Consider the following 24709-nt stretch of genomic DNA (forward strand, 5'->3'; position numbering starts at 1 on the left):
ATTTATAAGCTCGATTCGGCCTCCAGCTGGATAACGATCTTATCAGGGAATATTCACTCATTCTGAGAATGAGCGACTCATTTATTGCTACGTGCTGTTCTTCTAGAATGTCGACGCTTTTTGGTAACAAATTCGTGACTCAGCTTCGTCCTTGCGTCTCATATTCCAGCACGTGTCCCCTTCTAGAACGTCGTCCTTGATAACAGAATGGTGCGCTGTATCCAGCTCATTTCCTCACGTGCTCTTCTTCCAGTAGCCCGTGGTCCCCTCCTAACTGCTTGATCGCTCCCCTTGATCAACTCCCCAGATTCTGAGCCTTTTATCGCCTTTGTACTTGCTTGATCAGGTCGGCCTTGAAGCCTTGGTCAAGTGGTAATTCTGCACATTTAACACTTGTTTTGCGCGATAATCCGATCAAGTAGCATGTATTTCACCTATAAACCGATGCATGAAATAGGCCCTATCATGCCTCTATCTTCCTAGTCAGTTGCCCATGCCTAGTGCCCTTTCACATACATGTTCCATGTGGCTTTTTTTCTTGGTTACAAAAGAAGGGTTGCAAAAGGCTCAAAATGGTTGCTAAGGGTAGGATTTTTTTTGAGGGGGTTTCCTACTGCCCTTAAGATCACTACTCGCAGTCACCTCGCCCTAGGCATCATGTGGCAGCCACTTTTTTTTTTAAATGTTTAGCGGAAAGTGGTTCCACTTTAGGCTTTTAACTCACCATTTTAAGAGGGCTTTCACAATTGGCTTCTAATTGGGTTTTTTCTTTCATAATTGCATCCTCTAGACTAGCTTGGATCTAAGAAATGTGGTTTCTACTCTTGGTGTGTTTTATTTCCATCGATCATCTCGCCTTAAGATTGGATCAGTTGAGTTTTAAGCCCGTGTTTTAACACATGTCCTAAAAAACAAAACTTAACCTAAACTGACTTACTAGGGACTGACTCGACACATGACAACACATACATACAATTATATTGGCCATTATCTCCTCCTCCCACTTCATCCTTTCTTGCCTTCACGCAAGTTTAGTGAAGTGGAAAACAAGATGACCAGTATCCAACACATAGAAGCACAAAAAACCAGAAAACACACAACACATGGAAAACATATTATATATGAAACTTCTCACACTTAGACTATGCTATAGGCTAAGCGGGAGAAGAATAATGAACATAGAGGAACATAGAGAACACATAGACAATGTGGAACAAGAACTAATATGCAAAACATACTATGTCAATAAAATCTTCTCACACTTAGACTATGCAATAGGCTAAGTGGGAGAAGGTATAGGACTAACATAAAAAAAACACAAAACAAAGACAACTTCTAACATCCTAAACACATATAACGTTGTAAACCCTCGTCTTCTCACACTTAGACTATGGAATAGGCTAAGTGTTATGAATGAGGGTATACGCATGTTAAAACATGTACAAAAAAAAATAGAAACAACACAACTAGAAAAAAAAACTCAAGTTTACTGAAAATAAAAAGAAAGCTAACTGGTCAGTTGGTAGGGTCGGTCATCTTCTCCTCTGGATCCTCTTTGGTTAGGAGCCTTGTGCAGTTTCCTTCTCGGGTTCCTTTGTTGGTACACATCAGGGGTGTTACTATTTTTCTTATGATTCTAGAAAGTCCCCTTGATTTTCCTCTTTTCCATGGGCCGCAGACGATGGTTGTTGGGGACCTTGCTCCCGATCAGTTTGGGCACTTGTCCCAGCTTCTTGATGATAATGGCCGATAGGACCACCCTGGGCTTCTTGGTCTCCTTCTTTTGCTTTGCTACCCCATTGCCTTTCCTCTTTCTTTCTTGGTTGCATTTTCCTTCTTTATCTTGATTTTCCTGTAAGTCGGTTTCTGGTATTGGTGTCTCTTTCTGGGCAGCAGGGATGGCAAGTGGATTGTCGATGTTGGCCTCCTGTACTGGCTGGGCGAAAGTTGCAGTCGGGTTCTCCCCAGATTTTGTAGGAGAACCTTCTTCCTGGATAGTGAGGGTCGATGACGGATGTCCAGCAACATCATGGGTCTCTGACTTGGTTGTAGCATGTTTTGGATCCTCCCCAGGTTTTGTAGGAGGTCCACTATCTTCATGGCCAGTATCAGTGTCCTTGCTCTTCTTTTTGTTGCAAGGAGTCTTGTCCTCCTTGCTTGAGATCTCTACAAGATCATGAACCTTGTTGGGCCCCTTCTTTTTCTCAATCCTACGCCCGATGATTCGCCTCGATGTGCGCTTCAGCCCTTGTTTTCTCTCTGCCTTCTTCTCGGTCAGTTGGTGAGTCCCAGTGGCTCTAGCGAATCTTGACTTCTGAAAAATAGTCTCTTCAATATCCTGGTCAGTAAGCGTTTGGCTACTGGTTAGATCACACCATCTTGGGTCACTCCTCTTGGGTGGTAGCTTCTTTAAGACCATGGTTGGAGTGTTGCCTTCTATCACAATCTTTTCTTCTCCCTTGTACTTCCAACTATGTACACCTTTATATTTGTACCGAATGGAGGTAGCTTTACAGCTTGGATGCAAGGTATGGTCACTTCAAGTTTCCCAAAGATAGACATGTAGTCTACGGGTTCTCCCTCCTTTCTCTTTTTTTACAAAACAGTAAGGGAATGATTTTTCTTCCTTCACCTCTTCATCAGGTTCTTTAGTGGTTTCCCTTGAACTCTCTTCTGGACCTTGATTGATTTGAGGTTCAGCAACTGGTTCAGTTTCATCATGACCACTCCTCTTGGTCAGTATGTCCCCCTTATCCTTCGTCTTGCTTGATTCCCCAAATGACTCCTTCCGTTCAGGCTCCTTGTAGGATGTTCCTGACCACACTGTCACCTTGCTCACATTAGCCTTGTCAGGTATGTGCACCGTAACTGGGAGCCTTTCCGCATTCCCACAAATCTTGTTCATCGAACTGGCCAGGTAGGACAGTTGCTTATTCAGCATGTCCATATTTTCCGCATTCCTTTTGCATGCCTTGCACCACTTCATTATTCGACTAAAATTCACTCCTCATGGTTTGCTGGTAAGCAAGCATCTCTCCCATCATCTCTTCCATAGATCTTCCTGACTTGTTTTGGTGTAGGTAATGGTTAGGGTTTTGCTGATGGTGAGGATTATACTGGGTGTTAGGGTATGGGTGGTAGGTATAGTTTGGCTGATTTTGATGAGAGGGGTACTGGTCGAATTGGTTAGAGTTGTGGGGTTGACTGTGATTGGGATTCAGGTGGTGTAGGTAGGGATTTTGCTAGTGATGGGAGTTATACTGGCCGTTGGGATGCGACTGGTAGATGGGATGGTTTTGATTGTAAGGGTAGTTTGGTTGATTTTGGTGTGAAGGGTACTGACTGAACTGGTTGGGGTGGTGATGCTGGTTAGAGTTGGGGCATGGGTGATTTTGGCAATGTTGGGGTGAGTGGGATTGGTAATTCTGGTTTCCCATCTGATATTGTGGCACATAGGTGGTATTTTGATATAGATTTGGTGGGTGCGGATTATGCTGGTTTCTTCCTGACCAGTTCGGCTGTGAATCTTGGGCTGGGGGTCCATCGTATGCATTCTGAGGTGGGTTGGGCTGGTTAGAGTTTCCCTCTCCGCATCTAAAGTCCAGGTGTTCTCTCCAAGGCATGTCCTCCTGCTTTTCAGGATTCCAGTTCCTATTTGAATTCCAAAGCCCAATCGTATTTGAATAGTGATCCTCTTGGGCAGTTACCATGGTGGCATTAACTGGATGAACTTGCGGTTTACTCTTCTCAATTGCTGACAAAAGTGCCATCTCGAGCTTGTCAATCTGACTCTCTAATTGATCATTATTTCCTACTGCTGCAGCATTCGCCATACCTCTTCTGGACGGGAGAGTACGTGGATTGTCATAGGCTTTTTTCGCGTAGAGAAGTCTTTCCATGATTCTCTTGGCCTCACTAACTCGTAGTTTGGAAAAATATCCTCCACTTGATGAGTTCACTAAGTCCTTGCTCTCCGCATTCATCCTCTCATAGAAAATCGAGTAAATTTCTACTTCCAACATGTGGTGGTTTGGGCATGCGTCCAACAGACCCATGTATCTTGACAAGTACTGACTCAGGGTCTCATCATAACCTTGTGTAACTCCTCGGATTTTATCTCTTAGTGCACTTGTCCTGGCCGCTGGGAAGAACTGATCCAAGAACATCATCTTGAAGTCAGACCAGGTTCTGATACAATTTGGTGGCAGCCTCTTGAACCAAGTATTCGCCTCCCCTTTAAGGGCAAAGGGAAGGGCCTTCAGTCTGTAGTCGCCTTCGCTCGACCCCGCTGGCCGCTTTAGAGCCTTGCAGGTTTTGCAAAATTCATGCAAGAACTCGTATGGGCTGTCACAACTCCTTCCCAAGAACACAGGCAAGACGGCTATAATGTGGGGCTCCACGTAGATTGCTTCTTGTCCTAGGGTCGTGACGATTGCTTGCGGTGGTTCGCCATCCAAGTGAGCTTACAACGAGCTTATCTCGGGATCATTTTCCTGGTCAGCAATGTTGGCTTTCTCCTCTTCAGTTGCGGATATTGATTCCGGTTCACTCTTGATGGCTGTGCCGCGATCCTCCTCACCGCTCGCATCCAAGTCAACAGGCAAGGCAGTGGTTAATTCTGAATGAGTGGTGACTGGATTTGCCCCTTCTTCCTTTGGCCAGTTGGACTCAGTTTCATTTAACTGCGGAACACAAAATAAAGAAAAGTTTATTTTCAATATTCACACCAAAATTCTAAACAAAACTCCTTATAAACTAAGAAACAAAAGAAAAGAAAAAAAAATTAACTATATGTACACCAAAGTGTCATGCAACAGATGTATGCAAAAACGCCATCCATCCCCGGCAACGGCGCCATTTGATAGAGGAAAAAGATGAGACTATGACTCTGTGTGTGTGTGTGTCAACTGGCCAGGAGGGTACCTAGACCTAGCTGTGTCGTTGGGTCTGTGTCTATCTTCCCTATCAACAAAAAAATACCTCAACCCACTTCTACTGGCTAGTATAGTGGAGTAAGGGTCGAATCCCACAGAGATGGATGTAGGCGAGATACACTTGCGATGACATTCTGGGAGCGGTTGGTTAGCTACCACGCTTTTTTGGGGTTGAGTTTTACCTAGTCGGAAAATGAAATGGAACCTATACCCCTCCTGACCAGTAGGTCAGGGTGGGCTCTAAATGCTGCGTGCTAAAAGAAATTAAAGTGCGTGTGTAAATTAGGGTACGAGTGTGCATGTGAGAAGCTACTAGATGAAACTTACTAAAAATGGCTAGACAAAATGTAAAGAGAATCAAAGGACATGCTGGCAGACTGTCTCCTGGTGTGCAGAAAAGCTGAAAAAGTGCAAGTACAAAAGCAAAAAGCAACAAAAGCAACACAAGTGGTCCCATTCTTTGATTGTGACATTATCTTCTTCACCAAGCTAAACAAACAAGATCTAACAAACTCCATTGATGAATGATCAAGCTTGAAAATTCGTAAATGCAATATTTAACTTGAAATCGAGAACGAAAGCTAAGAAAACTGAGATCTACGCAAACTGGTCAGCGGGACAAGGTGACAGAAGCAAGCAGAAACGATTCCCAATCATTTTTTGAGGAACTTAACCCGATTAAAACTTGTAAAAACACTACAAGAAAACCTAGATCTAACTAAGCAATGCTGATTCAAGCACTTAAACAACAGAAATCAACGTAAAACTACCAGATCTAGCTACTAGGCAGAAAGAAATAATAAGCAAGCTGAACCACAAAATAAAACCACAATAAACTTCATCCCTCAAGCCAGGCATGATGAATCAGGCATGATGCTCCTCGCCGGCAGGTGGCCGGAATCTTCAAGTCAGGCTGCTGGATTTAGATGGAACTAAGAGCTAGTGGAGCTATTCTCCTCAAAAGTGATGTAATAGTGATGATAAGTCCTAAGTGATGTGGTGTAAAAATTCCTCACTTTTCTTTATGTTCAGCTCCTATTTATAGGGTGGCTTGCCCTAATTTCTAGGGCTTTCTCTTCATGTGGAATGACAATTTTGCCCTTCTTTAGATAGGTGATTATTCCAAGCAAGTCCTTCCTTCTCGTGTCCAGTTCTGCAGCATCCATCCTGGCCAGTTTGCATATTTTTTGCTCATACTAACCAGTTTGCACACTTTTCGCAGCTTTTTCACTCAGAGTTCTTCTGAACTTTTCCTCCTGATTTAGTACTTCAACCTGCACACTTTAACAACTATTTTGCAGATATTATCCAATAAAGCACCTTATACTGACCAGTAACCAAGGCCGAGAACGAGACTCATCAATATCTAAACCCTAGATGAATGACTAAAACACGTGGACTTTGGCGTCAGTTTTGTAACTTAATACATACTACACCCTAGCCCCAAGGATTGTTAAACCCTTGGGGAATACATGAAACGTGCTCAGCAAACATTTACATTACAGATCATAAATCGTCCATTACTGAAAATAAAAAATCTATTCCAGAGTAATCTATGTACATTATGTGTATCGTTAAAAACTACTCCCTAGCCGAGATAATATTTGAACCCTAGATGAATAAGTGAAACTCGTGCATTCAATTGGTCATCCTCGTTCGACTTCTTCTTGCCTTCCCTATTGCATACAACATAATACCAGGTTGTAACATCGCCCGTCTTCCTCATCCCTTGTTTGTGCGTATCAAAACCAACATCGCAGTATACATGTGCGCATTATTTATCATATAGTATCCATTATTTGACTGCTTGTGTACATGGGAGATTTAGTCAGTGTAGTATACATGTGCGCATTATTTGATTGAATCTGTACATTGTTTATCTAGTAGTATGCATTATTTATCAATTATTAGACCTTATTTGACTGCTTTGTGAGGGACGTGGGTGATTGGGTGAATGCAATATTCCTCTGTGCATTTTTTGATTGAATCTGTACATTATGTACCTAGTAGTTTACATTATTTATCAAGTAATAGGCATTATGTGACTGCTTGTGTACATAGGTGAATGGTGAAAGTCATATTCCTTTGTGCATTATTTGATTGCTTCTGTACACTAGTTATCAAGTATTATACATTATTTATCAAGTATAAGGAATTATGTGACTGTTGTGTACATGAGTGAATGGGTGAAAACGAGAACTCCCGAATCTGCTAATATAATATTCCTTAGTGCATTATTTGATTGAATCTGTACATTATTAAACTAGTAGTATACATTATGTATCAAATATTATGCATTATTTGACTGCTGTGTACATAGGTGAATGGGTGAAGAGAATTACCAAGTATAACTACCACCACTGTATAAAATCGCAAAAAAAACGGCTCAGCAAACATTTACATTACATATCATAAATCGTCCATTACTGAAAATAAAAAAAACCATTACAGAGTAATATGTGTGCATTATGTGTATCAGTAAAAACTACTCCTTAGCCGAGATGATATCTAAACCCTAGGTAAATGACTGAAACTCGTGGACTTTGGCGACGGTTTTGTTACTTAGTACATACTACACCCTAGCCCCAAGGATTGCTAAACCCTTGGGGAATACATGAAACGTGCGGCGAACAATCAAACACGGCCAATCTTAAACTAAACTGCTCAGCAAACATTTACATTACAGATCATAAATCGTCCATTACTGGAAAAAAAAAACCATTACAGTGTAATATATGTACATTATGTGTATCAGTAAAAATTACTCTCTAACCGAGATGATATCTAAACCCTAGATGAATGATTGAAACTCGTGGACTTTGCGACGGTTTTGTAAATCTTAAACTAAACCATGAAAGTTTGAACACATACAAGGATCCACAACAAAACTCAAGTTCATTTCCAGCTAAGGTTACGAACCAGCTTTCTAAATCACATTAACATTAGTTCTACACTGATCAGTCTGTCACAAACTGTTGCCATTAATCCTTGCATGATATGAATGGTTATATTCTTTTCATAGATCGTTTCAAGCAGAGCATAAAATCAACCAAAATAAATTCAGGAAACCTAGAAGCTTTAGCGTCAAATCAAAATTCCAACTAAATTCTCAACAATATGATTTAGTCAAAAAGCAGAATCTCTCTTTTCTAGAAGTATATGCTAATTTCGTTAGCCTAATAATTGTTCCATCTCGGTTTTTAGTTAAACTTGCCCCCACCCCGACCCCAAACAAAATAACTGTAACGCCCCACTTTTCGAACCCTAATTTTTGAATCCTAAGATGTTGTATTTATTGCTTTGATTGTCGCAATTAAATGGCGAATCGTTATGTGATTTATTCGATGACCTAATTTTGTTTTGACCTAGTCAATTTCGTTGATTTTTATGACGTGGCTTAAATTAATTGATGTGGAATGAAATATATTGCGGTAACTTATATTTTAAGGGGAGTGAGATTTAATTAGGATCATAAGTAATTACCTTGCCCTTTTGTGGAGAAAATTTCGACCATTTTTATTATTTGGAGAGGAATTATTTTTCTTGGATTTAATTATTTGTTTTGGGATAGTTATCCAAATTAAATCCTAAAGCCTAATTATCTTATTTCTTCATGATAAAAATCGGCCCTATTATCTTTCCTAAGGGAGATTTCGAAATCTCCTAGTTTGTGGGAGAAGGAAATTATTCATTATTTATTTTGATCCCTTAATTGTTTCTTTCCATGATTTAATTGGAATATCCTAGCCAATCTTGCCTTATCTTATTTTGTTAAAGATTTGGAAATTATTCCTTGTGGAAGAAATAATTTCACACGCCTATTCCTAGTTCATGGGAGGATTTTTATTTATTTTTCTGCTCCGTGAAAATACCAAATTAAATCATGGCTAATTAAATAACCATGATTTTTGAATATCCTCCTTATTCTCCCTCAATTTACATGCCAATCATCCCTCCCCAAATCTCTCAAATCTTTATTTGATTTATTCTCCATATCTTCATGTAATTAATTGGAGATTTCATCTTAACTCTATAAATAAAACAAAACCTAACCCTAGCCCCCACCAAAAAAATCGCCCCCTCCCTTGAAGTACACGCTCATTCCCTCTTCTCCACTCTCCCACACTTGTTCATCCATTCTACTCAAGATCCCCTCAATTTCCCAAGATATTATTGAAGAACCAAGGTTTTATTCGCTTTCTACCGATTGTTTCGTCCAAGAAAGGTAAATTCAAACTCATATTCTTCACTCCTCTCCACCTAAACCTTCTTTGACTCCGTCATGCATGTAGAGAGTGTAGGGAATGCGGATCTAAGGGTTTAATCGGTGGGAATGTGTAATCGTATGTGTGAATGCATTTTGATTTCAATTGGTTGATGATTTAATGAATCCTCGGTGAATGATATGTGATTTCATGAAAATATGTGTCTAAGGACCCTTTTGAGCATGCTTGTATGTTAAAACCATGAAAATGTTGATTTTGAATAAGTGGGGGTAAACCCTAATTCGAATTCCTAAAAGCATGAGAAACTGTGATTCTGAACAGTAAGTTACGACTCATTTTTGACCGACCAAATGAACTCCGATTTGACCGATTCTTTTTCCTGAGTAAACTTCATGATGTATTCTGTGTTTTGTGTAAATTTAAACTCATTTGGATAAAAGATGGACTTTTGGTAAATTTTTAAAGTTGACTGCGCATTTCTGGCAGAAACTGTTTTCTCGACCAGTAGGTTACGTTTCCTATTTGACCGACCTAAAAAGGTTATTTTGACATGAAATTTAAACTGGAAGTTATTTGATGAGTCTACTACTTTGTCGTAAAGTTTTAGCCCCAACGGAAGTCGGATGATTTTTAAATGATTTTTATAAAATGGTTGCGCAGTGCTGCCAGATTTCTACCTTTGCAAAATAACTATATTTTTATGTTTTGAATGGCATACATGAATTATATATGTGACGAGATGATGTGATATGCAAAGATGTTATGCTATGATTTGATTTCCATTTGTTGTTGGGAAAAGGGAAAAATTAAGGACATGCATAATACTAAGTCCATGTTAGTGACTAATTGGGAATACCTTATCTAAAGGTGAAAATTCGTGCGTAAAGCGTGATATCAAAGGAAAAGCGAAACTTGAAATCTAAAGGATCGAGGTGGGCTTCTTTTCTACCCTACATTTTTGTGGGCTTCTTTTCAAACCTCTTTATTTTTCCAAAAATATTACGTTGTGTTATAAGGGTGGTTTAAAGCGATTATCATGCCGTGATTTGTTTTAACATACCTATCTGATGTGGCTGTTGCCACTATTATATAAATCGAATTCGGGTCCTCGTAGGGCCGCAAACCCTACTTGGATTAGTGTACACCTATGGTAGACTGTGTGCTAGCGTACGGGCTGGCCGGTCTAGTGACCTGGTTTGCGGCCGCATTCCTTGTCATGTATTGGCAGATATGGTTAAACCCTTAGTCCTTTATTTATTAAACGTAATTAATCTTGGTCGTTTTATTTATTAAACCTAAATTTTGGTCACACTTTTATTGAAAACCCTAGCCTTCTTTGAATGTCCTTTAAAACCACCTTTAAGTCGCGATCGCCCGCTTTTATTAACCTTAGGGGGCGGTCGTGACAATAACCGTTTGGTAAACTCCAAAAACAAACAGAGTGAATTGACAGTCACGGCATTCAAGTTCACAAATCACAATTGACTTTTTCCTGAAAACGATATCCAAATTTCTGGGGCAAGGGAAATGTAAACCGCGCAAATTGTCATTAAAATCGCACCGACCGTATAATGATACACACATACACGTATATGGAACGTATACCTTCGTATTGCTCAACGTAGATGTCCTAAATCTGGAAGTGGTTCAACGCTGCAATCTTCAGAGAGAATGAAATTTGGAGAGAGAGAGAATACAGAATCGTGCATTTGTAGAAGAAAACCGCTGCAATCTTTTGAGTGAGAAAATCAAGCTACTTACCATAACAAACTCATTTGTGTATCCCAATTTTGACCATTTCCATTTTTTTAATCAATTAAATTAAATTTATGTGGCATTATTTTGGGCCATCAGATCTTGAAATTGAATGGACGAGATTAAGAAGGACATTAGAACAAAATATGTAAAAAGGAAATGAATACATCCCTATATATATATATATATATATATATATATATATATAGTCATATTATTTACATTTCCACTCTTAAAGACCGAACTAGAGACCAAATTAGGGCCTTTAGATCTAGATTTGAATGGATGAGATTAAACCATGTCTCATGAATTTCGCTACTTCATTATGTAAGCAATATACTTCAAATCGGGGGTATTTCAGTCAAATTACATCTAGGCTAAAAAAAATTACATGCTGCTTCTCCTCATTCACGCCGCTCATCTTCTTTCTCATCTCTCTCGTTCTCTTCTTCTCCAAATCGAAGAATACTTCTCCAAATCAAAGAATTCTTCTACAAATCGATGAATTTTCTTCCACAAAGCGACGAATCTTCTTCTTCAAAGCGACGCTCATCTTCTTCTCCAAATCAACTCTCACTTCTACTGCAAATTGGCGCTCAAACGCTGCTTCTCTGCCAAAATCGACGACTCCACAACTTCCTCTTCTACAATCGACGACATCTCAAGCTGATTAAAGTCGATTAACCACAGAATGGTTGACACACGAAAGTCGTCGATCGATAGTCGTTGATTAACCACGGATTCAGCATCTATATCTGTCGATCTCAGCATCTATATCCGTCGATCTCAGCATCTCTATCTCTCTATCATCCGACGTCCATATCTCCACGCGATTTGAAATAGTTGACACCAGAAATTCATCAATGGAAGGTGAAGGTTTATATTATATTGTTTTTCTGAACTTCCTATTTTGAAGTCTATGGCTAAAATTGCTTCGATTTACTGTTTCAGATGGACGCCGATTGCGTTCCGGCAAAACATTATGTCTCATGTAATACACTGTATTGAAGTTTTATATCTTTCAAAATTCTACTTTACTTCATACTTTCTTACTTTGGTTTCTGATTTTTGCGTAATTAGTTCATCAATCAGTGGGTAACAAGTTCAATTAGGGGTGAAATATAATCGTTTGCTGGTGGCTAATTTGCAACATCATTAGTATTACTTCAAGTCTGATTTATGTCTTCATCATGTTTCCTGTTACTTCATTTTTCAGATTGTTCATAGCACTTCATTCGTACACTTTATTACTTCATTCATGTTGCATGTTACTTCATTCGTACACTATATTACTTCAATCATGTTTCCTGTTACTTCATTTTTCAGATTGTTCATAGTACTTCATTCTTATATTTTATTACTTCATTCATGTTGCTTGTTACTTCATTCGTATTGCTTGTTACATCATTAGTATTACTTCAAGTCTGATTTATGTCTTCATCATGTTTCCTGTTACTTCATTTTTCAGATTGTTCATAGTACTTCATTCGTACACTTTATTACTTCATTCATGTTGCATGTTACTTCATTCGTACACTATATTACTTCAATCATGTTTCATGTTACTTCATTTTTCAAATTGTTCATAGTACTTCATTCTTATTCTTTATTACTTCATTCATGTTGCTTGTTACTTCATTCGTATTGCTTGTTACATCATTAGTATTACTTCAAGTCTGATTTATGTCTTCATCATGTTTCCTGTTACTTCATTTTTCAGATTGTTCATAGTACTTCATTCGTACACTTTATTACTTCATTCATGTTGCATGTTACTTCATTCGTACACTATATTACTTCAATCATGTTTCCTGTTACTTCATTTTTCAGATTGTTCATAGTACTTTATTCTTATACTTTATTACTTCATTCATGTTGCTTGTTACTTCATTCAATAGGTGTTATTCCCCATATGTGCAAATCAACATTATTATGCTGTTTGTTTTTGCTTCAAGAGATACGTTATTGTTGTAATAGACAATTCTGCAAACGGGGATGACAATGACCTCACAATAAATTATGGTCACATTCCAGAAACATTGGTTCGTATTCTTCTCTTATGATTGAATTTTACAGCACATACATATAAATACACACAATTATAAATGACATGTATTTATTTTGTACATACAGAGATCATACTTTTGTCACTTCCTTGCCAAGAATGGTCTCCACGCATATTGTAAGATCGTGTCCAACTCCAAAATGCAGAGATTGAATATGCCATTGAGGACAGTTGATAATGTTGAAGACTGTGGAGTATTTCTGATGCCGCATATGGAAACGTACAAGGGTGAGCGTGAAGGTTGCTGAAACTGTGGCTTGAAGAAATCAAGTTTGGGGGTGCTGCAGAGCTTGAGGGCCAAATATTGTTCGGCGCTGATGTTCGCCCAAAATAGCCACGAGAGCTTTAACAAAAAAAATGTTGCAGCGGCGTATTACGAAGAGGAAAGCAAACACATTGAAATTGATGTTGAGAAAATTATTGCAGCGTATATAAAGAAGAAATGATGATTTTAGTAGATCAAGTTTTGTAATAATGGAGTGCTCATTTCAGTTGGAAGAAGAAGGCAGAAGAAGGAAGCTCGGCTTTGAGCTGGAACTAGCCGAGAAGGGAGTTCGGTTTTTGAGCCGAGAAGGGAGTTCGGTTTTGAGCCGAGAAGGGAGTTCGGTCTTGAGCCGAGAAGGGAGTTCGGTTTTGAGCCGAGAAGGGAGTTCGGTCTTGAGCCGAGAAGGAAGAAGCAACCTAGAGAAACTAGCCGTTGGAGCAGCAGTTAGTTAGCTGAGATGTAGCGGTTATTCTTCTTGTTTTCTTGATTCTTGTTGTAGTTAGTTAGTAGCAGTTGCTACTTGATTGTAGAGCTTTAAATAGCTCATAAACCGTGTATGTAGTTAGTAGTTTAATCAATAAAGAGTTTTCCAGTTTCTCTCCAAGATTATCATCTTCAATACTCAAAGTGTGAGTGTGTGTGTTTCTGCATTGTGTGATCTCATACAACAGTGAGTGTGTGTGTGATCTTCTTGAGTGTGTGAAAGCCTTGTGTGTATAAATCACAACAAGTGGCGCCGTCTGTGGGAAGGGATATTGAAGCTGATTTGCAGAGGATCAAACGGTTTCAGAGATGGCAGCAATGCTTGATGCAGAAAAGTTCACAGGCAAGAATGATTATAGCCTGTGGAAGATGAAGATGAAGGCGGTTTTAATTCAACAAGGCTTGGCCGCAGTTCTTGCAAAACCAGAGGAGAAAGGAAAGGCTCCAGTGCTTGATGATAAAGCTCAGGCAAAGATGGAGGAGATGCAGCTCAAGGCACATTCTGCAGTGATTCTGTGCCTTGGAGATAAGGTCTTGAGGGATGTTCAAGAAGCCAAGACTGCGGTGGAGATCTTGGACAAGTTGGATGAAGTTTACTTGGCCAAATCCTTGGCTAACCGGCTGTATCTCAAGAAGAGGCTGTATGCCTATAGTTTTTCTGGAGATAGGTCCATCATTGAGCAGCTAGAGGAGTTCAACAAGATCATTGATGACCTGGGATCTGTTGATGTCAAGATTTCAGATGAGGATAAGGCCATTCTCACATTGAATGCCTTGCCTAGCTCGTATGACCAGTTAAGTGATGCAATTATCTATGGAAGAGATAAACCTATCACCTATGCAGAAGTCTATTCAGCCTTGATGGCCAAAGAACTCCAGAAGACAGCCAACAGAGGCTCTGCAAGCTCCAAATGTTCAAGCTGCAGAGGCCTTGAATGTGAAGAAGTTCAAGAAGCAGAACTTCAAGAAGAAGTTTGAGGGCCCTAAACCCTCAAGTTCTGATGCTCAGAAGGAAACCAGAGCTTGCTATTGGTGCAAGAAACCTGGACATTTGAAGAAAGATTGTCATGCATGGAAGAGAAAGATGGCCTCTGAGGGACACAACCAATCTGATTGTGTGGAGAGTGCTGATCCCCCGGCTCAACTTATGAATATTAGTGACAGTGGGGTCAGTCACAGGTGGATAATGGACTCGGGGTGCAGCTTCCATATGTGCCCCAATAGAAGCTGGTTTCATGATCTTCAAGAAGCATTGGGTACGGTTGTTCTTGGAAATAATCATACTTGTCAGATAAAAGGGATAGGGAAGGTGAAGCTAAGCCTACAAGATGGCTCTGTGAAGATCCTGACTGGGGTGAGGTATATTCCAGAAGTGAAGAGGAACCTCATCTCATTGGGAATGCTGGAGCAGAGGGGGTTCACTATATTAATGAGTCAAGGAAAATTGTTTGTGAAATCTGGAGATGCAGTGATGATGGAGGCTGACAGAGAGCATATTCTCTATTATTTGAAGGCTAAGGCTGTTGATGGAGAAAGCAATGCTGTGTCAGATGATTCCCTAATGCTATGGCACAAGAGGCTGGGCCATCCAGCAGAAGGAAGCTTGAAAGAACTCATCAAGAAGGGCCTGATCTCTGGAGATTTCAACAAGATGGACCCCTGTGAGCAGTGTATACTTGGAAAAGCAAAGAAGGCACCCTATCCTACAGGTATTCACTCTTCTACAGCCCCTTTAGACTACATACATAGTGATCTTTGGGGGCCTTCACCGGTGTGTTCAATTGGTGGATGAAAGTATTATCTAGCTATCATTGATGACTATACAAGGAAGTTGTGGGTATATATTCTTAAGGAAAAATCTGAAACACTCACTAAGTTCAAGATATGGTGTAAGGAGGTGGAGCTAGAGAAAGGAAGGAGTGTTAAATGTTTAAGAACTGATAATGGCTTGGAATTCTTGTCTGCTGAATTTGATATATTTTGCAAAGAGAAGGGTATGAAGAGGCACCGTACTGTTCCTGGTAATCCCCAGCAAAATGGTGTTGTGGAGAGGATGAATAGGACTATCCTAGAGAGGGTGAGGTGCCTGCTTCTTGGTTCTGGTTTGAGCAGCAGGTTCTGGGGAGAGGCGGTGTATACAGCAGCCTATCTCATCAATAAATGCCCATCTACTGCCCTGAAATCTGAAACTCCTGATTACATGTGGTATGGAGCTCATAGTGACTACTCAAAATACAAGGTGTTTGGGTGTGCAGCCTATGCTCATGCTAGGCAAAGTAAGCTTGAAGCTAGGGCTCTGAAATGTATCTTGCTGGGATATCAGAGGGGTGTTAAGGGGTATAGGCTCTGGTGTATTGAGCCTGGTAGGCAGAAGGTGGTGGTGAGTAGGGATGTGGTGTTCTTGGAGGATCAGATGCCCTACTTGAAAGATAAGCTGGACTCCAGTGACTCCAGTGAAGTTGAGAGTGATTTCTTCAAGGTGGAGCCTATGGGAGTTGGCCTAGGAGCAGGTGGAGTCACTGACTCAGAAAATGAACCTGATCCAGAGGGTGATGGTGCTCCAGCTCAAGGTAGAAGAAATGATGAGCCCACAGCAGATCCTACCAGAGAGTACCAGATTGCAAGAGATAGGGGAAGGAGAAATGCAAAGCCTCCTGAGAAATTTGCAGATATGGTCTATTATGCACTGTGTGCTGCTGAGAGTATTGATATTGCTGATCCTCTCACCTATAAAGAGGCCATGAGAAGCAAAGACAGAGAGAGATGGATAGAGGCCATGAATGAAGAAATAGAGTCTTTACTCAAGAACAAAACCTGGATTTTGGTGGACAAATCCAAGCTGAATACAGATGGAAAGGAGAGGAAGCTGATCAGTTGCAAGTGGTTGTTTAAAAAGAAGGTAGAGACCACTGATAAAGACAGAATCAGGTTCAAAGCAAGGCTGGTGGCAAGGGGATTTACACAGCAAGAAGGAGTTGACTTCAATGAGGTGTTTGCTCCGGTTGTTAAGCACACTTCTATTAGGATTTTGTTGGCTGTGGTGAATCAGCTAGATTGGGAATTGCAGCAGCTTGATGTGAAGACTGCCTTCCTAAATGGAGACCTAGAGGAGACTATCTTCATGGATCAGCCAGAGGGCTATGTGAAGAGTGGTGAAGAAAGCAAGGTGTGCTTGCTACAAAAGAGTCTTTATGGTCTTAAGCAAAGTCCTAGACAGTGGAACAAGAAGTTTGATGCACAAATGAAGAAGATTGGCTTCATTAGATCAGAGTTTGATGATTGCATCTACATCAAGAGGAAGGGCAAAACACCTATTGCCTATCTATTGCTCTATGTGGATGATATGCTACTTGCAGGACCTTCTATGACAGAAATTCAGCAAGTCAAGGAGGATTTGAAGTCTAGCTTTGAAATGAAGGATCTAGGAGAGTCAAGGAAGATCCTAGGCATACACATTCAGAGAGACAGAGGCTGCAAGAAGCTGTGGATGCTTCAAACTGACTATATTGAGAAAGTTTTGCAGAGATTCAAAATGGAAAATGCAAAAGCTGCATCAACTCCTCTGTCCCAGAGTTTTAAGCTTTCAAAGGAGCAGGCCCCTAAATCTAAGCAAGAGGCTGAGGAGATGGAGTCTATTCCTTATGCTAGTGTGGTTGGAAGTGTTATGTATACTATGATCTGTACCAGACCAGATCTGGCACATGCTATCTCAGTGACTAGCAGATACATGGCTGACCCGGGGAAGGAGCATTGGAATGCTCTTAAGTGGATATTGAGGTACATGAAGTCAACCAGTGGCTGGGGAATTGTCTTCAATGGCTGGGAAGGTGAATCTGAGGAGGTTGTGCAGGGCTATTGTGATGCAGACTATGCTGCAAACCTGGACAACAGAAAGTCCCAAACAGGTTATCTTTTCACCATGTTTGGAACTGTAATCAGCTGGAAATCAGGTTTGCAAAGTGTTGTTGCTCTCTCAACAACAGAATCAGAGTATATAGCTCTCACTGCAGCTGTACAGGAGAGCTTTTGGATTCAGGGAGTGATTTCTGACTTTGGTTTTGACCAAAAGACAATGGTGATTCATTGTGACAGCAGCTCAGCTATGTGCTTGGCTAAACATCCGGGTTTTCATGAAAGGAGCAAGCACATAGACATAAAGTTGCATTTTATTAGAGATGAGATTGAGAAGGGGAGAGTGAAGGTGATTAAGATTAACACCTTGCACAATCCGGCTGACATGCTAACAAAGTCTCTAGGTAGAGACAAGTTTGATCATTGCAAGAAGTTGATCAATGTTTGTGCAAAAACTGAGATGAGCCCTCAGGTGGAGAATTGTAATAATGGAGTGCTCATTTCAGTTGGAAGAAGAAGGCAGAAGAAGGAAGCTCGGCTTTGAGCTGGAACTAGCCGAGAAGGGAGTTCGGTTTTTGAGCCGAGAAGGGAGTTCGGTTTTGAGCCGAGAAGGGAGTTCGGTCTTGAGCCGAGAAGGGAGTTCGGTTTTGAGCCGAGAAGGGAGTTCGGTCTTGAGCCGAGAAGGAAGAAGCAACCTAGAGAAACTAGCCGTTGGAGCAGCAGTTAGTTAGCTGAGATGTAGCGGTTATTCTTCTTGTTTTCTTGATTCTTGTTGTAGTTAGTTAGTAGCAGTTGCTACTTGATTGTAGAGCTTTAAATAGCTCATAAACCGTGTATGTAGTTAGTAGTTTAATCAATAAAGAGTTTTCCAGTTTCTCTCCAAGATTATCATCTTCAATACTCAAAGTGTGAGTGTGTGTGTTTCTGCATTGTGTGATCTCATACAACAGTGAGTGTGTGTGTGATCTTCTTGAGTGTGTGAAAGCCTTGTGTGTCTAAATCACAACAAGTTTTGTATTCGACATACATCTGTTATGAGCCATTTTGAAATAAAGTACCACTCTTTCTAATGTTGTTCATTATTAGTCTATAATACTGCATTGGGTAACAGATTTAGTTCATTCCAGAAATCTTAGTTCATTTCAAAGATCTATTGAGAAATGGAAAATATAAAGTAAGATTAGTAATCTACTCCTACTATATATTTTGTCTATTCTCTTTAAGATTAATAAGACATTATAAAAATAATTCAGTCTATTATCTTTAAGCTTGCAAAAAGTCTAAACAAGTTCAAATTCAAAATGTAAATGAAGTAAGACACTACATGATTGAAGTACAGAAGTAAGGGAATGAAGAACATAATTATCCGAATAAAGTAAATTTGGAACAGAACTACTTGAACTAAATAGAACACCCAGCCTCAACATCGGATTTTCCTCTTTAAATGTTGTTCAGTATTAGCCTGTAATACTGCATTGGGTACCATATTTAGTTCATTTCAGAGATCTTAGTTCATTTTTGAGATCTATTGATTATTGATAAGTGAATGACAAATGGAAAATATATCAAAGTAATACTAAGAAAAACATTATAATAAAGAAAAATTAAGTCATTATAAAAACACTTAAGTCTATTCTCTTTAAGCTTGCAAAAAGTTTTAACAAATTCAAATTCAAAATGTAAATGAAGTAAGAAACTACAGGACTGAAGTACAGAAGTAAGGGAATGAAGAACAGAAATATCCGAATGAAGTAATAAAACAACCAGCTTCAATATCATCATCAAACCCACAATGCACAGCCTTGACAAATTTAGACTTCAACCAACGTCCTCCATGTAACTCATTAGGGATTAATTTAATTTTTTTGTTTCTCAAGACCCAAAAGATGTGACTGCATACAAGCCCAATCCTCCCAAACATCTTACAACTACATGCATATGAATCAAAAGATGTGGAGTATGACACAGCCCAGTTCTTCGAGAACGTTTCGTTGACTACATAAATCTCAACACAATAAAGTTCATGTTACTTCATTCGATCTGCGGATTACTTCATTCAGCCAAATTGTTACTTCATTATACATCTGTTTATACTACATGCATGAAAAACTCGAAAAAATATCCATCAACATCGGAATTCTCCATGAGATTCTGAAGGTAAGCTTAAGAAGTAATCGGAATTCTGATCTCACGAAGTAATCGAAATTCTTCACGTCCTGCTTCGTTGTGTAGATATCTCCGCTTTTTATTCAGAGATGAATCACGATTAGATGATGATTGCAACACGATTTGAGGAAGATTGAGATAAGAAGATAGATATTAACAAGAGAAAAGACCGGCAGACCACATCGACGATTTGCTGTGTATGCCTCGTTCCACGTGTAGTCGGAGAGCTTCTCCATCTCCACCAGATCGGAGATCCACTCCGCTGTGTGGTGCTTCTTCCTCAACTCCAATGCAGTGGGTCGGGGGAGGCCGCACGGTAGGTAGTTGGAGCTGGCCAGCCGGGGACCGGTGAGAGAAAAACGTAGAGAGAGAAGTGGATTGGATTTGGGAATGGAGGAAGAAGAGTATTCACGTAACTGCATCCTTTTTGGTCTTCCAAATCTACCCTTGTGTCAATTTAATTAAATAAAAAATAAGATAATGTGTAATTATTAATAACCATTAGATGTGACTAATGGATGGATGAGATTTGGTCTCTAGTTCGGTCTTTAAAATTGGTTCGACATTGATCACTTCCCTATATATATATATATATATATATATATATATATATATATATATATATATATAGGTCAGAAGAGATCGTTTGTAGGTGTTGCTCTTGGAGCTAGGCCATTAAAGTCGTGAATACGGCTGGGAAAATATACCTAAATACCGCACTTACCGTACCAAAAAATATCGAAAATACCGAATTTTCGGTATACCGTACTTTTCGGTACGGTATCATACCATACCGACAGTTTTAGGTACGGTAAAGGTATGCATTTTGTATATGCCGCGGTATACCGCGTTATACCGCAATTGCGGTATATACCGCAGATAACACGGTATACGGCATATTGCGGTATACCGAAATCACGGTACGGTATACCGACAAAAACGGTACGGTAACGATATCTAAATTTTGGTATACCGACTTTTCGGTATACCGCAATTGCGGTATACCGACAAAAGCGGTACGGTAAAGGTATAGTTTTTGGTCATACCGCACGGTATGGTACGGTATGCGGTATGATCATTTCGGCCCGGTATACCGTACCGTTCCAACCCTAGTCGTGAAAGCCATATTTGTAAGTAGAGATCAAATCTAAATCTCAAACTCCAAATTAAAATAATTTAAATATTGCATGGCGCTTCCAAATAATTGGAGTAGAATTTATGTCGTTGTAAAGTTCAAATTTGTGCATCTCTCTCTATCTCTCTCTCAAACAATGATTGATTGACAGGTGCATTGGCAGCAATTCTGACTTAATATAGTTCAAAAATATAATTACAAACTAGTGATAAATGTAGCTAGGTAGGGTCCGTGGTTTGTCGAGATTATACATATAAAATGGGAATTAATTAAGATGTGGAAATTAAATAGCATATGTATAGGGCCATTTTTGTTACTGTTCAGCATCAATTTACTGAAAATGGGAACTAATTAAGAATTACTAAGATTATAGGCACATTATTCTTTATTCATCTATTCCAAATGCATTTGTTTTCATTCCTTCTATCTCAATAATTCAAATATTTAACTACAATACATGTTTAAATATATATATACTTACGGGGGATCCACCACAATATAGAAGGCATCTATCTGGGTAGTACCACTAGTGCAAGCCTTCATTGATTCCACACAATGTGACCCTTTTTCCTTTAATTTTTTATTGGTCAATACTCAGTTTTAGTTGAACAATAACTATGGACTTTTCTGTTTAATTCAGATTTTTTTTTTAGTATTGTGAGTTCGTGAAGATCTGAGTCATTAGTCCAATTAACCCAAGTTCTTAGCTATGAATTTAACAAAAATCAGGCGATGTGGTGATGGGTTATTTTGTAGATTATGCTATATTGACGGTGGATATGTGTTGGATCGATGCCTACCATAATTTGTCTCCAAACTCCAAACCCCAAACCCCAAACCCCAAACCCATATATAGTGCTTTTACGGTTAGTAATTACTTATATTTTATTAGATGATAATTATCATTATACTCTTCCAGTCTCCACAAAATAGTCCTCTTATACTATCATTTTTGTCTATCCATTTAAAATAATCTTTCTCTGTGTTTGAAAACTTTTTCACCATACAATACTTGATAATAATGTTCTCATTATCTACAAACGGTATTTCAACTATTTTTTCTCTCGATATCTCCTACTATTTTACAAATTATGCATTAAAGCATATGCCATTCACAAAGTGAAATTTAGTTTACTGAACAATGTCATTGTCTTACGTTTGGATTTTGAATTCTTGATGATAGTCAATTTTTCAAGTTGCTACATGAGCCTCTCGGTGCACATAATCTGTAAATATTTGGAATTGCGACATTTTCAATATTTTCTACTCCCATTCCCATACAACATAGATCTTAATGACAAATTAATAAAATTTCAGAAATAGAAAGAACAAGTAATTGGAAATTATTAGTGAAAAATTGACTCACTTCATAAGAGAGAAAATTAAAAAAATAGAAATAAACTACTTTTAAGGGATGAATCAAAATGGATATTTAAAATTATTTTAAGCTACAGAATATTTAATGGATTAACCATTATTTAATTACTTTAAGAGTTTATCAAGATTTCTTCCTTTACGCGAAAATCTTTTCATGCTATAAATTGAATTAATTAAATTTTGTAATTCTTATAGCATAGATCGAAAAATTGGATGTAGTATATAAAAATGTAATTCAATTAATAATGTTAAAATAGCATAATTTTAAATGAAAGCATCGAATAACTTTATTATCAAACCAAATTAAAAGAAACATGCTTTCTTAGTCGTCATGCCAAAAACAATGCATCGACTATTACAGGACGAGAGATTAGTTAAGCACTAGGCATGTGGTTGGAGATGAACGGGAAGACCATAGAGCGGTGTGGGCATTGGATCACACACAACTTTCTCATGAGGATTGATGAGATTCCACCTATATCTTTTCACCACATTATGCAAAAATACTAGTATCTCCAGCCTAGCAAACTCTTTCCCGAGGCACATCCTTGGCCCCCCACCAAACGCAACGTACGTGTAGGGGGCCGGCCCCGGCGCCTCTTCAAATCTAGATGGATCAAACTTGGTGTTGCTAGTAAAATAGCTCGGGTCCATATGTGTGCTGTTTGCGCTCCAATACAACTAAAAACAACAAACAAACATAAATAATAAGCATAAATCATGGCTAGTCTAAATTTTTAAAATAGAAATATCAGTCTCTCTACTTTATTCTCTTTAGAGTTTATACCTTGGAGCCCTTGGGGATGTGGTAGCCGCCGTAGCTTATGTCTGTCAAGGCTTCCCTGAAAGCACCAATGACCGGTGGTGCCAACCTCATAGCTTCACACACCACGCTCCACGTGTACTTCAACTTCTGCAAGCCCTCCCACTGCACAGACTCTCCTATATCCTCATGCTCTGTCGACATGTCTCCAATCATTCATTAGTTAAAAACAAAAACACACATGTACTCCCTTAGTCCCTTAAATTTGTCACATTTTACTATTCTGTCAGTCCCACAAAATTTGTCACATTTCATATTTTAATATTTTTGGCAGTGGACCACATATTACACTAAACTGATTCTCACTCACATTTTATTATATAACTACTAATATATAAAATTTAAAGGATGGAGGGAGTACTAATTAATAAAGAAAGAAAGAGAGGGAATTAGGGAAATATATACCTTTGAACACCTTGTCATAAATATCTGGGCGTTCAGCTAGCCACTTCATGGCTATAGTTATCGCAACACTGGAGGTGTCGTGTCCAGCGAAAAGAAGCATGAGGATGTTGTTGACAATCACAGACTCAGACATGTACTTGCCGTTCTCATCTGGGGTCATTAGTAGATGAGACAGAAGGTCTACTTTCTGCTCTGAACTAACTTTCCTCGCTCTCACTATCTTGAGCAGTTCCTCCTTGATAGCCCTTGTAGCTATCTTTCCTTTCCAGAATCTTGTCCCAGGAAAATTAATGGGAATTGAGATTATACCTTTCAGAAATACATTAAACAAAGTAGCAAGTTTCCGAATATGCTCCTCATCTTCAAGTCCCATGAACAGCCTACATGCTAGCTCAAACGTGTATTGCTTGATCGTAGGGAACACTTTCACCTCGTCTTTACCTAAAGAAAACAGTAATTAATAACACATGCATTGAAATACACACACACATATAGAGAGGGAGAGAGAGACCAAATCTTAGGCATCCAATTTTATATACATACCTTGCCAATGAGTCTTGATATGGTGTTGGGAGACCATATTGATTTTGTTGATGTAAAGCTTAGTGAAAGCGTCGGGGCTGACGAAATACGAGACCATCTTCCTCATGAGGCAGCCTTCTTCTCCTGCGGTGGTGGAGACGCACTGCCCCAGCAGCTCCCTGACGGAGCTCGGCCACCACACTGTAACCGTCTTGTTTTCATTGCTGAACAAGAATTTGTTACCTGCAGCTCCACACATGAACACCACCTTCTCCCCCATTATATGACTCTTGAAAACTTGAGAATTGTATTTCTCCACTCTCTTCATCACAAACTTCTCCGGCTCTCCATCCACTCCAGCGCGGAAGAACTCCAACGTTTCACCCAGAATCGGCCACCCGTAGCTCCCCGGAGGCAGATTCAGCGCCCTATTCCGTGACCTCCTTCTCAAAACTTCCAAAACTATTATCACAAAAGCTGCAATGCTCAAAACTGCAACATCCATTGTTGTGCTTCTATCAATGTGTCAACTGAAATATATATATATAGAGCAAGATAGTGAAATTTGCAATTAATCAACAAGTAATGCTGATGTATTGATTTTGTCCTTATATCTTTACTCACGAGTTTGAAGCTTTAGTCACGAGTTTCTGTTGGTAGTGGTGCAGCTGAGCCCCCCTACCACTTGATAGTTTCAATTT

General features: G+C 39.3%; 1 protein-coding gene across 1 annotated transcript; it reads right to left on the reverse strand.

Annotated features, from left to right (window-relative positions):
- Window positions 1–22520: 22520 nt before the first annotated feature.
- LOC121763874 (beta-amyrin 28-monooxygenase-like) lies at window positions 22521–24663 on the reverse strand. The gene is made up of 4 exons (XM_042159972.1): window positions 24030–24663; window positions 23487–23927; window positions 23046–23215; window positions 22521–22939 (listed from the first exon to the last, which is right to left on the reverse strand). The coding sequence occupies exons 1-4, from the start codon at window positions 24511–24513 to the stop codon at window positions 22640–22642; spliced, it is 1395 nt and encodes a 464-aa protein (XP_042015906.1). The 5' UTR covers window positions 24514–24663; the 3' UTR covers window positions 22521–22639.
- Between the last annotated feature and the right edge of the window lie 46 nt (window positions 24664–24709).

This window comes from Salvia splendens, chromosome 2 (assembly GCF_004379255.2).
Source record: "Salvia splendens isolate huo1 chromosome 2, SspV2, whole genome shotgun sequence".
NCBI lineage: Eukaryota > Viridiplantae > Streptophyta > Magnoliopsida > Lamiales > Lamiaceae > Salvia > Salvia splendens.

What these genes read in the sequence shown, in the direction of transcription:
- LOC121763874 (XM_042159972.1), bottom strand. Translation starts at nt 24,513, where the DNA reads ATGGATGTTGCAGTTTTGAGCATTGCAGCTTTTGTGATAATAGTTTTG. An exon ending in TATCAAGACTCATTGGCAAG is followed by an intron (nt 23,928 to 24,029) that starts GTATGTATATAA and finishes TGTTTTCTTTAG; the next exon opens with GTAAAGACGAGGTGAAAGTG. An exon ending in TTATGACAAGGTGTTCAAAG is followed by an intron (nt 23,216 to 23,486) that starts GTATATATTTCC and finishes ACATGTCGACAG; the next exon opens with AGCATGAGGATATAGGAGAG.